General features: G+C 36.5%; 1 protein-coding gene across 2 annotated transcripts; it reads left to right on the top strand.

Annotated features, from left to right (window-relative positions):
• Nucleotides 1-4,790: 4,790 nt before the first annotated feature.
• On the top strand, nucleotides 4,791-12,824 carry LOC110697984 (ATP-dependent (S)-NAD(P)H-hydrate dehydratase). 2 transcript variants are annotated; one of them, XM_021875382.1, is made up of 12 exons: nucleotides 4,798-4,946; nucleotides 6,240-6,490; nucleotides 7,544-7,620; nucleotides 7,729-7,838; nucleotides 7,922-8,036; nucleotides 8,694-8,756; nucleotides 8,935-9,098; nucleotides 10,748-10,809; nucleotides 10,936-11,002; nucleotides 11,767-11,832; nucleotides 11,915-12,043; nucleotides 12,157-12,824. In XM_021875382.1, the coding sequence occupies exons 2-12, from the start codon at nucleotides 6,259-6,261 to the stop codon at nucleotides 12,179-12,181; spliced, it is 1,110 nt and encodes a 369-aa protein (XP_021731074.1). In that variant the 5' UTR covers nucleotides 4,798-4,946; nucleotides 6,240-6,258; the 3' UTR covers nucleotides 12,182-12,824. The 2 variants fall into 2 exon arrangements, with proteins under 2 accessions (XP_021731075.1, XP_021731074.1); XM_021875383.1 differs by lacking the exons at nucleotides 11,767-11,832; nucleotides 11,915-12,043; nucleotides 12,157-12,824 and adding an exon at nucleotides 11,647-11,766 and having other exon boundaries at nucleotides 4,791-4,946.
• The last annotated feature ends 354 nt before the right edge of the window (nucleotides 12,825-13,178 follow it).

Here is a 13,178-nt window from a genome sequence, read left to right as displayed (position 1 = left end):
ATGCCGCCTGCTTTCATGAAAGACAAGTGGTTTGTTGGATTTACTTGATGGCTAAACAACCGGTTTCAATGCTTCCCATACATAAATACAGCTGCCTAGCTGCCTATTTTTTACATACACATGAACTCATTCGTCTCGGCCTTTTGAGTTGCTTGTTCTTGAAGTGATCAATCCGGCTGTTTGGTGGCTCGGATTGGGCTGCCTGTTTAGGTGTCGCCTACATTAGCATGGCTAGCTGATTTGTCATGCTTCGTGGCTAGGACTAGGCCGGCTGTCATCTGGCCGCCTGCTTCCTTGGGCGAGACGCCAATGCCCAGCTTTCACAATAAGAGACTAGCACATGAACAAGTTAAAGCATTCACTCTCATGGCCAATTATATTACTACGAGCCAAGCGCTACTCCTCTCGGCAGGCCGAGAGATTTTTATATGTGCGAGTATTTTGGCTGTTTGCTTTTGGAAGAACAAGCTGGAACCAAACTCATTTGTATCAAGTATACTTGGCATTATATTTTGAGCAGAAACCTTGCGACTGTACCTTGATAAAACATCATATAGAGCCGGCTGTTTATGCGAGAATGAGGGCTGCTCTTATGGTTGCCGCCTAAAAGCTCAAAGGCTTGACGTTGGCATGCCACTACTGCACTCACAGTCGGGCCTTTATCGAAGGAAAAACAGCAGGCTTCCTAGACATGTAGAACAACCGACCGAGGAAGCTGTTCGTGACAAGCATCATGGGAGCCGGCTATGTATATAGCGATGTGGGATGGTATTTATGACACTACTTATGCCACTTGATAATATCAAATGCTAAGATTAACTTTGTAGTAGGTTGCCACCTAAGGCTCTTAGGTGGAGAAGCTTGACCGTCTGACTCTTTGCATTCGGCCGTATGACGCCTGCAGTAGTTGGCCGCCTGGCCGGATGCTCGGAGGCTGGTATATTGCCGGTTGTACCCAGTAGTTTCATGCGAGGCGCATGTAACTTCAACTGGGAGTTGTTTGATCTGGCCGACTGTTCCTTTGGTGGAGCAGTCGCCTTTTTATTGACAAGCTCTTGGATCTTTCCCTTGAAAGTACTCATGAGAGTCATGAGTTATGTCCTAGTAATAGGAGCAGATCCTTCGGCCGCCTGTTGAGTCTCAGGCGGTGGGCCGGCTGGCCGACTGGGACCAGCCTCTCGTTCCCTCCTTTCGGTAGGACGGGTGCGCCGGGCCCTTAGGGTCCCGTCTGAAGCTGTGTGAGCTTCAACTTTAAATTCTTCCTCAGTATCATGGTCCGACTGAACTTGAGGGTCGTCTAGGGGACGCCTCTCTTCAGGAGTCGGTACAGACGTGGATGCCATCTCAGAAGTACTCTCCCCACAGACGGCGCCAAAATGTTTCGGGGTTTTCTGATGTCCTGCGGGAGAGTTACAATTCCGAGACTGGAACCGGACGCCTGTACTTGCAAAACAAACGGAGACTCCTTGTGGTAGGAGCTCCGCCTCCGACGATCAAGTTAGTACTTGTTTGAGGAGTGATAAATGCGGAAAGTAAAGGTAGGAGATCTGGTTCCTCTAGGGGAGGAGTGATCAATGTGTTTTGGTTTTCTCTAGGTGAGAGTCATTAATTGCTGAATCCCCTTTAATGAGGATTAATTAAGTATTTATAGTCTTGAGAAGCGTGCCAATCCTAGGTTTAGGTTAACCAGGGAAAATTGGGCTTCTCTCGGACTTTGGGCCTTGGTGGCCATTTTTGCCTATTTGGCATATGGGAGGCCACGTGGCGTGGCCTGATTAGTCCATGTTGGACCTCTTAGGGTGACAAGTGGCAGACGCTGATTGGCCCACGTGGTGGACACGTGGCAGGTCCGGATTGGTCCATTTGTCATGGGTAATTTTACCCTAAACACCCCCCATTCCACGCTACTGCCAAAAAAACGTAGCACCCTAATAAGCTCTGCCTTTGTGCATGTACAAACTCCACCAAACATCTCATGGAGTTGTCCCCTATGTCCACGAATAATGATCTCAGCACCAGCCCTTCCGAGATTACCCTTTGCAGCCTCATTTGTATTTAAACAATTTCACCCCTTTCTAGGAAAAGCCCACCTAATCAGATGTTCCACTCTCTTAGCTGCTCTCACTTCTTGGCCCGAACCTTGCTAGACAACGCATTTTTAATCTTTCTGATCTAGCAAAAATAAAGGTTGCCTGATCACGTGGAACATCCACTTCCTTCGCAAAACATCTTACATCTGCCACCAGCAAGTTGTGGCAAAAGCAATAGGCCAATCGCTCTTAAGTCAACATTTACAATAATTGGTGTTACACTCTTAGCTTTTTATCATAGTCAAACAGCCAAAAAAACTTGTTTGATAGTACATGACTTTTTTACTGGCTGTAAAGCCGACTTTTTCGGCAAAAATAAAAAGCTAGTCTTTTACTTTTGGTTTTTCATCATTAAATTACTATATTATCCTTACTTTTCACTAATAATTAATAACAAATTAATCATTAATTTTTGATTAATTTATTAATAATTTGGTAATTAATAATTAAATAAGTAAGTAATAATTGTTAATGATTTATTAATAATTACTTTAAAATTTGTATATAATGATTGTTTAATACCCCTATTAATTATTATAAAATTATAAATTAACAACACTATGTGGTTTATAAATACTTTTATTTTTATTTTTTTACTTTTTTTTATTTTTTTATATATTATATTTTAACATAAACTAGCAGATATTAACTAATAAATTAGAATTAATTTCTAATTAAAAATTCGTACTTAATTATTTCCCTCTGTTTTTAAGTGTTATAATTACCATATGTGTCCGTTTTTTTTAAAATGTTACACCTCCATTATTTGACACAAAACTACATTTTAATACAATTTCTCTCTACTCAAATCCAGTAATACATTTATATCACATGCCTTTCTTTTTAATAAAATATTAGCTCACTATCTTATTTTACAATTATTTGACACCTTATAATATTAAAGTCAATTAAATTGCCTAAAACTATGTATTACTGTATTAGTCAAAATATAACACTTAACAAAAACCGGAGGAAGTAATAATTATGATAGATGAATAAGTTCACAATCTTCCCATAATAATGTCCTTTAAAGTTCATTTTGCATAGTTAAAGCTAAAAACCAACAACTGATTTTCAAAAAATTTTGTACAACCAAGATCAAATCTATTACATTCTGCTAAAAGCAAAACTAAAAATGACACTTGACAATGTATTATTAAAAATTTTCCCTCTAAATTTACTTGCTTAAAATTTTTATAGAAAAAGAAGGTTTGTATCTAATTTATGACATTCACTTTATATAAAATCTAAAGTAAACTTCCTAAAATATCAAATTTTCTAGGAAAAATGTAAACTAATAATCGCACCTTTAGTCGGTCTTCCACAAACAATCCCACTTTTTTAGATTCCAGAAATAATCCCACCTTTGATAGGGATCTTCCACTAACAATCCCTTTGACCTACAACCTATTAAACAGGTTAAAAAAAAATTCCCTTTATTTTTAAAACTTAATCTCTTCTACGACCACCAGCCACCACCGTGGTCACCCCAACCCTCACCCTTTACCGCCACCTCCACCCATTAGGCCACTACGAAACCCCCAACCACGCCGGAATACCATCACCACCCCCAAAACCCGAGCCTCACTCAAATTACACCACCCACAACCTCGAAAACACCACTGACTGCCCCCGAAAACACCATCCACAGCCCTTAAAACACCATCGAAAGCCCCCGAAAACACCACCCACAACCCCGAAAACACCACCCACAACCCCAAAAACACCATCCACAACCCCGAAAACACCACTGACAGCCCCAAAATAAACACCATCCACAGCCCCCAAAACCACTAACACCCCCGAAAACACCGCCCACAGCCCCAAAAACACCAATGATAACCCCGAAAACACCACCCACAGCCCCAAATAACTCCTTTTGGCCCTAAAAACTCAACCTTTAGCCTGAAAAACTCCATAAAAACCACCCCATGAAACCCACCTATACAAAACCCACGCCTACAACCCCACAAAACCCAAGTACCACCCCGATGAAATCCCACCCCCACGAAAAATCTCAAAACTCCGTGTGTTCGAATTACATCATCGCTGAACTCCGGGATTGTGCGAAATTGATGGTTGTGGAAGGGGTGTGCGACTGGTGGTGTTTTCAGGGTGGTGGTTGCCGGAGAATGCAAGGGCAGGGATGGGGAGAGGAGTGCAGTGGCAGGTTGGGCTAGTGGCGGGGCTGGGGGTTTTCTTCTTTATTTTTATTTTTAATTAGATTTGTTTTTTTTTAATTATTAAAAATCGGACTAAACCTATTAAAAATCTACACGTGTCTTTTAACTTAAGAAAATCGGTTACCAAATCAATCCAACCGGTCAGGGATTGTTAATGGAAGATAGGGGCAAAAGGTGGGATTATTTCTGGAATTACAAAAGGTGGGATTGTTTGTGGAAGACCGACTAAAGGTGAGATTATTAGTTTATATTTTTCCAATTTTCTATTAAAACCATTTAATAATTTTTTTTACTAATTTACTAATTTTTTATTTTATTCATTCATACTTTATAATACTTGGTGAGTCGATTAATTATATTTTATACCTTTCTTTGTAAAGTTTTGTTCATTATAATTATTTAACAACCATATATTGCACGGAACTTAACCTATTGTTCAATATAAACCATCAATGCTGACACGATGTCAAACCAGTAAATTAAATCGCGGACAACCAACAACCAACCACTAACTGCAAATTGTCAATAAGTGAACAGGGCGTTTGTGGTAGAAGCATAAGAAAAGAATTAGCTCAAGGGCTGTGTCTCTCCAAAACAAAAACCCAAAAACCCTGGCCAGCGGTTTCTCTCTAAGTCTAAACATAATAATCACGCTTAATCACTCATTCAATCGGTACGTTAATGTCAGTTTTTCAAGTACACAAGTCTTTTTTTAGGGTTTGGTTATCAATTTATTATCTTAATTTTGTTTAGATACTTAATTGTCTAATTCTGATTTTCATTTTAGGTAATCTGATTACTGAATTCGATTATGTGTGTTGATTATTTGACTTCGTTTTTGTCCTTTTTATTTTGGCGTAATGTCATTTATCTTTCAATCGAATTACTCAGTTCAGTTTTCTTATTTAAGATTTTTATTTATTTATTTTTATATAAATATATGATGTTCAATTTTTTGAATTACTTAAATTAATAACATTCCATTTTTGAATCTCTTTTTCTATGTGTAATTTCATTTTAGTTCTGTAAATGTGGTTGTTTTATTTGTTTTTATATGAATTTTATTATATGTTACGTTTTATTTTTTCCTTTGCTTGTGTGCAATAATCCAATCTACGATTATGGGATGCATGTAAATGATTTACTGTATTTATATGTTATTTAATTTTTTTTTTTTTTGTTTTTTTGTTTTTTTTTTTTTGTAAATTCTTGCTGTGATGATTCAGTTTCTTATGGTTATCTAGCATAGTTTAATTGCAGTTTATTTCATTAGTAAGTGATTAACTTTGGGTGATATCTAATTTTAGATACTCATAGTTCGATACCGTCTCGGTTTCCCCTAGTTTAAGATAGTTCAATCTTGCTATGGAAAAGCATTATAAGTTTTGTGATTAATAATATCTTACAGTAAGAAATTTTAGCAGTATGAAAATTAATAATATCTTACAGTAAGAAAATAACCGACTGAGGATTACACAAATACCTGATAATTTACTCAAAATAAGATTACAGATGAAGTTAACTTTGCTGAAGTGATCAGGGGAAGACAAGAATTTGGTGTACTCTGTACTCCTTCGTTCAAATTCCAGCTTAGTACCTGATAACTCTCGAAGTGATTTTCAAACAGAAAAGTTAGTCTGCATTTTATTGTACCCTCGTCTGCTGGTATAGAAATAAAAATTTTGTCCACTTCATATGTCTACTAATAATGAAAATGGACCTTCGCTCCTTCAGCGCAGGTGGCCGCCCCTCCGGCTCAGGCATGGGGGCTGATATGCTGATTAGATTTGACTTGCTTTTAATGAACTCTCATTGAAAGTATCAGCCCGAATGAACTCTTATTCCCCCTCTTCCTAATACTGTATACTCCATATATATTCTCTTGCCACAAAGTTTTTTCTTGTGCTTTTGATTATAGAAATATTCTAACTTCGGTAGGTTGGTTAACATTTTATGGATTGTTTAGGAGATTGGAGTGCTAGTTGATGCTAAGTGGACATGGAATGAGTACCCGGTTAACAAGTTTGAATGCAGCAAAAAGTTCAGTGTCAGTATTCTCGGCTGTTTTAAGACGGCAACAGTTCTTGATAAGATCATTAGGAGGTAGCCCTGACCAAAATTGCTCTGTGAAAATGAGCGTGATGGAGGCCGATGCTATGAAAATTATCAGAAGGATCACTCCTACCCTTGACTTATCAAGATATAAAGGACAGGCTGGTGAGTTCATACCATCTCTCTTTTGCTGCTGCTAAGCTTTTGGATTTTGATTGTATCGAATTGGGAACAAAAAGGGCATTGTATTTACTTGTATGTGTAAGTTGATTTTAGCAGTATTTGATATACTGTGATGTTCTTCAGGAAATTATAGATACAATTAGCTTAAAGTGTTTTATTTATTCTTGAATTTGTGTGATTTAAGTACCAACCTTTCGCTGCAACAAATATAGATTGATTGGTTTTGGGTTTAAAATACTCAGAAATTTAATAGTAGCTTATAAAAGGTAGCAACTGGAGAAATATCAAGGTGTGAGTTATCAACACTAACTGAGAAATGGAAGTTTTATTCAAGCATTTCAATGCATTTTTATATGCCTATAAGAGCAACTCTAATGGGGGATGTAAATGACCTGTTTGCAATTTTTGTTAAATGTAGCTGCAGTTCAACTGTTGGAGAGCAAAATAATTGACCTGTGTCTAAGCAGCAGCTATTGCTTAACAAAGCTAATATCTTGGAAAAATTATTAATTTTCCAAAATAAATTAATATTGCATAATATAAGTGTGAGATACATCCAACCATTGAGGGTATTTATAGCTTGATAGTAATGTACTAATGTAATTTGAAAATCTACTATGGCAAAACAAACTACGATATCTTGTAATTTGTCATTGAAGTTTCTTGAATGTATTTAATCAGAAGGTTGCCTTTGCTTCTAGCAGGTGCGAAACCTTCTAAATATTAAACATTAGGTTCTCAAAAGATGGTTCAACTATATGATAAAGAAAGGTTGGGTGTGAATGTGTGATTTTATAACAAGATACGAATTTCGTTTTCAGGAACAAATTTATTGACGTGTTTCAATATAGTTTGTTATTTCTTAAGTTCATAGCTATTCTTCTGGAAACAAGATATATGCAAGCTGTTCCTCAGAAGTTGCTGTATTTCTTGGGCTGTTGTAATTTCTCCCTAAATATCTGGCATATGAGGCATTCTAGTTATTTTGTTTGGAGTGTGCTCAAAGATTCTGACATACAAGCCGCTATGTGTCAGGGAAAATAGCTGTTGTTGGGGGTTGTCGTGAATACACTGGTGCTCCTTACTTCGCAGCAATCTCAGCCTTAAAAATTGTTAGTATATTTCCATGTTACTAATAATATTTTATAAATTGCATCATTTTCTATTTCTTTCACTGATTTGGACCTGAGTTTTGGTGGCTTTGTTTTCCTTTATTTTAGGGTGCTGATTTGTCACATGTTTTTTGCACTAAAGATGCAGCTCCAATCATAAAATGCTACAGTCCTGAGCTGATTGTGCACCCGGTATTGGAAGAGTCATATAATGTCAAGTAAAGCTGGATCGTGGTGCTTCCATTTGATTATCTATACTATCTGTGTTTGACATTGTGGTAATGTGGAACATCTTTTTCAGGGACGAGGACAAAGGAATTATTGCAAATAAGGTTCTTTCTGAAGTTAAGAAGTGGATGGAGCGATTTGACTGTCTTGTTATTGGCCCAGGCCTTGGGAGGGATCCATTTCTTCTGGTATGCCTTCCTGACCTTCGTGCATTCTGGAAGATTGTTGTCTATTCTCAACCCCTATATTAATTGTCTTAATGTTATATGAGTAATGGCATCATTCTATAGTTTACACAACCGGCAACTTTTCTATTAGTGTGAGAACTGGCCACCTGAATGGGTGAATCAAGTGTTATGCTTTATATTTTGTTTATCTTTGAAGCGGTGATTGTAAAATAAAATTGAGCCCATCGTATAAGTATGGGTTGGAGGAGAGGAAAGTTGTAGTTGAAGAAAGTTCAGTCGAATTTGTTTTATCTAACATTACTTGATACCTTTTTTTTTTTTTGGGTTAATTTTGTATTTATTCAACTTTACTGCGTACTCTATGGTTTAAACCTCTTTTGCCTACATATACTTATTTTATGTGTGAATGCCACTGACAATGGCTGTTCATTGTAAAACTCCGCCAGTGGTTTTTACGCTGCCAGTCCCAAGCGAGGAGGGTTGCGGTAGGCCAGTGACAGCCAGTGTAAAACTTTGTCACATCGCTTGACATGAGCCATAATGATATTGTGCTGGCCCTTCATTTTGTTTGTACAAAATATTCCTGCTGTTCTAATTTCTTAAACAGTTTTATTGCTTTATTTCAAATTCTGATGTGTTCTTGTTTTTGATGTGCAGGATTGTGTGAGTGAAATTATAAAACATGCTCGCCAGTTGAATGTCCCACTTGTTATAGATGGGGTAAGTGTTTATGATTTACTATAACATCAAACTCCACTTATGTCATTTTACTATCTACACATCAGTATTAACAATAATCCAATGTCTATATATAGCCTCCTAAGTCCCAATTAGGATGTGTTGATCGCTATACTGCATGTGATAGAATTCTTTTTCCGTTACAATCTTTGTTTTGCAGGATGGACTATTTCTTGTAACCAATTCTCTTGATCTGGTTAGCGGTTATCCTTTTGCTGTGCTTACACCCAATGTAAATGAGTACAAGCGCCTTGTGCAGAAAGTGCTCAATTGTGAAGTAAATGAAGAAGAATCTTCAGCTGAGCTACTGTCTCTTGTTAAAGGGTAAATCATTTAGATGTACTTATAATTTTGCAGTTCTTCTCTATAGTGATAACATTTAAGGATTTGAACTAAGTGCCGCTAGAATAAGGGGGAGGAAAATACACCAAGCAAAATGAACAAGCAAAAGTAATATTCTATCTAATCTAAAACTTGGCTTTCAAAAAATAAAAATTATAAAAATAAAATAAACACTCAACTCGAAGTTATAAGGGGGACTTCTACAGTCAAATTGATGACCTTTCAAGATTCTTGTGTGTTTTAAATTTTAACTTTTGGTTTTTAGAATATGGACTATATGGTGTGTTCTAGCTTCCATAGTTGAGGTCCTATGCAATGGTCCTAGTTTCATGTATCCATTTGGATTATGTATTGAGTCTTGACAGCATTTGAAGCCATGATGACATTGTTTTCTCTTTTTTAATTCCCTGAGAGAAACGTTTTCTTCTTGGACATTTGAATGTTCTCTTTTGCTTTAATGCTAGGTATACGAAGTATAAGATTTGATTTGGAGTTGAGTCAATTCCTTGTAGTGGATTTGGAGTTGAGTTAATGTTCTCTTTTTCTTTAATGCTATCTCTGTACTGCTTCTCTTGTTGTGACAATTGGTGTTGGACTTTAAGGCATCATTAAGTGGCTGATAAAGTTTGACTGTTTGGCAGTGTACTATCTGTCTGTCTTAGCCAAGTTGCTGGACATATTGTAGCTTTTAATCAGCCTAATGGTGATGCATGTACCTTCAAAGGTATGCATGCATGCTTTTGTCATGATGATGTGATGAGTGTTTAAACTTCAAGTGTCTACTATATCATCTATGTACGCAAGTCATTGGGAAGATCGAAGGAGACTTTTTTTCAAAAAAAAAAAAAAAAAAAAAAAAAAGAAAAACTCTCTTTTCTGATAATTTAATTCTACAGCCATGGTATTTTAGTGTTTTCTTAATTCTATATTTGCAGCATTTTAATCAGGCCCAATAGCATTTTGAATGTAACTTATATGATGTTTTTGGTGCTATAGCACTAATAATCAGATTGATTTCTTAAAATCATGGGAAATAGGGGGAAAAAAACATATTTTGGGGGAAGAATTAGGGATATAGTTGTATGGATAATACTGAAGGTGAGAATCGCCAACTATAACTGGCCGACTTTTGATAGGTTGGTCCTTTCCTTAAATTAACTTTCTCTCACTAGATTACTGTATATCTTTCTTACATTCTCTTCAACTATTGATCACCACATATATCTTTCTTCAGTCTTCTTCTCCACTACTATTGTGACTAACTTCGTGACAATTACCCATCCTACCCTTCTTGATTCAAATGTGTCACAAACTCAGGTGTAATGACCTAGCTAACCCTGCTTTCTCCTAGCATAAGTAAATTGGATAGGTGTAATGCATCATAATATGGAGGTAATTTGTTTAGTGACACAGGCATAGAGATACCAGCTCTTCTTTTCCGTTATATCTGTTCAATGTTAGTGACTTAGTGTTAGGGGTTGGGATGTGCCCATTGTGCATTTAACCTATTGCTGAACTTGTATTTTTTTTTTTTTTTTAAACGAGTATAGGTGGTTAGATATGTAACTTTGTGAGCTAAGCATTAAGAATTCATTGGTATATTAACTGAAGGAAGTTTCTGAATTCTCTAGGATTGGAGGTGTAACAGTTCTGAGGAAAGGGAACTCTGATCTCATTTGTGATGGTGATGCAGGTGCTATTTTGTCTTAGTCATGCTAATATTAATTTGTTGTCAACCAACTAATGGGAGCATTTTCTTAGTGCGATTTCAGCTTCAATGATTAATCTTTTGGTTTTCCTTTGCTCATGCTGTGTGCAGTCTGTTCAGTGAGCATATTTGGTTCTCCTAGGCGTTGTGGTGGTCAGGGTGATATACTCTCTGGGAGGTAAGCTCACTATGCCTGTAAACTAAAACTAATTATCGGCCCAAGCGATACCTTGGTTGATTGCACGTCCTATGATATTAAAATGTTTTTTTTTTATTTTATTTTTTTTTATTTTTAAACTTAACGCAATTCAAAATAGCTGTGGACAAAGTGGTTTGATGAGTAATAAAGTAAAGTTGATGATAGGTATTTAATTTTTTTGTGAGTTTTGATAGGCTGTAAATGTAATAGTATATACTTTGTATATAATAAAGGTGCATCTACGTTATTCATTGAATTGTTTTCTCTTTTAGTTGGAACATATTATAGGACGGTGTGATAAACTGAACAATATAATTGCGTGGATTCGATAGTGACATCTTTGCTAATCAAGTGAAAGGTTGTGTGTTCAAATCTTGATTGACATGTATTTAAAACAATAATAATTTGAGTTGAAGGCTTGTTAAAGATGAGGCGGTGACTGGTGATTAGATAGCATAATAAATGACATTGGTAATACTATTACAATCCTCAGGATATTGGGCTATTAGATTATATAGCCTTTTGCTAAAATTACTTTGGGATCTTGGTAATTAAGTAATGTTCTTACCACTCTAGTGATCAAATGTATTAAACTGACCAAAATAATTATACTGCCAATACAGGCCAAAATATGTTCTGACCACTCTGGTGATCGAATGTATTAGACTGATAACAATACAAGCCAAAATATGCTTTGTTTTGTGAGAACTATTGCTTATGATGTGACCATCTCCTAATGCCAGTGTCGCTGTATACTTATCGTGGGCTCGACAATGCATAAAACTAGCTGAAGGAGATCTGGGAATAGGGTATGTTATGCATTCTCCATTCTCTCCATTGTTTAAGCATTGAATTATTTTTATACCTTTGTTGTATTAAACTGCTTAACAGGACAATGAACCCAGCCTTGATAGGATGTGTAGCTGGCTCTGCTTTACTGAGGAAAGCGGCATCCATAGCATTTCAGAATAAAAAGCGGGCAACTCTTACGAGCGATATAATTGAGTTTTTGGGGATGAGGTATAACTTCTGGTTATCCCAATGAATTTTCTTTTCCTTTTGAGATACCAGTTGAAATAGTGATTGACTTTGCAGAGTTGTTTAATATCTTAAATCTCTTACTTCTTCTGCAGTTTAGAAGATATCTGTCCGATCTAGTAATTCTGCAACTTGTTTGATGTTGGTGCTGCCAGGTTTCATGACACTTTACAAGAACATAATGATGTGAGAAGTACATTGTTGCTTACTTTTCTTCCCGTTTCCCGTAGATTGTTAAAATACAGTTGCTAGGTGGTTGCTATGTGGATAGTCTTAAAGTTGAGGTCGTGCGTGTTAGATCTCTGGTGTACGGCAAGCTCAATGTACTATGTAATAAATTTGTCGGGCTCAGACTGTGGTCAAATATCTAGAATGGTGCTTACATAGTTACATGCTAAAATAAGGTCATGGGGCTTCATAAGGAAAGCGTAGACATAACATTTGTTACCCCGAACTGGCTTCAAGGTTAGTATAATACGATCAACAGCAGTTCTGTATCCATTCGCAGCAAAGGTGCATTAATATCTTGAAATAGCGCTTCAAAGCAACTTTGCTTAACAAATTTACTCCATTTTTCAAACAATACTCCAGCTAAATGTATTCTTAGGCAAAGCGGTGTAACAACTAAATCAATATGACCAATATCGAAGAGGGATGGCTTAAGTGGTTAAAGCTTCTCTTCCGGTGCCAGGTGATTCTGGAATCGATTTTCATCACTCGCCTTTGCGGCTCTCTAAACACCAAAAAAAAAAAAAAAAAAAAATATCGAAAACCTCTCGTCGGATTAGTCTCTGCTTTGACCAGTGCAAGATTTATACAAACTAATTGACTTTCATATGTTATGTTAGTTGGTGGTATTGTATTTTTCTATATTATTTATGTTTATTAGTGCAAAAGTTTAACCACCAATACATTTAAATCAGCATAAATTCTATAAAGTTGATTTGTAATTATATCATAGTTGTTAAAATCCCGATCCGGATCTTACGATCCTACGATTCTACGATCCAAAATTGCGTGATCGATTCGGATCTTTGGTAGGATCTTAAAGTTTGTAGGATCTTCCGATCCTACTCCGATATTAATTATGAGTGGTAAGATCTCAACACGATCCTAC

The sequence above is a fragment of the Chenopodium quinoa genome, unplaced genomic scaffold (genome assembly GCF_001683475.1).
Source record: "Chenopodium quinoa cultivar QQ74 unplaced genomic scaffold, ASM168347v1, whole genome shotgun sequence".
Lineage (NCBI taxonomy): Eukaryota > Viridiplantae > Streptophyta > Magnoliopsida > Caryophyllales > Amaranthaceae > Chenopodium > Chenopodium quinoa.
The sequence above is the reverse complement of the archived record's forward strand: the minus strand, read 5'-3'. Positions and strand labels throughout refer to the sequence as shown.

Coding starts and splice junctions, on each gene's coding strand:
- LOC110697984 (XM_021875382.1), top strand. CDS start 6,259: ATGCTAAGTGGACATGGAATGAGTACCCGGTTAACAAGTTTGAATGCA. Junction 11,003..11,766: donor GGTGATATACTCTCTGGGAG/GTAAGCTCACTA, acceptor TCCTAATGCCAG/TGTCGCTGTATACTTATCGT. Junction 11,833..11,914: donor GAAGGAGATCTGGGAATAGG/GTATGTTATGCA, acceptor ACTGCTTAACAG/GACAATGAACCCAGCCTTGA.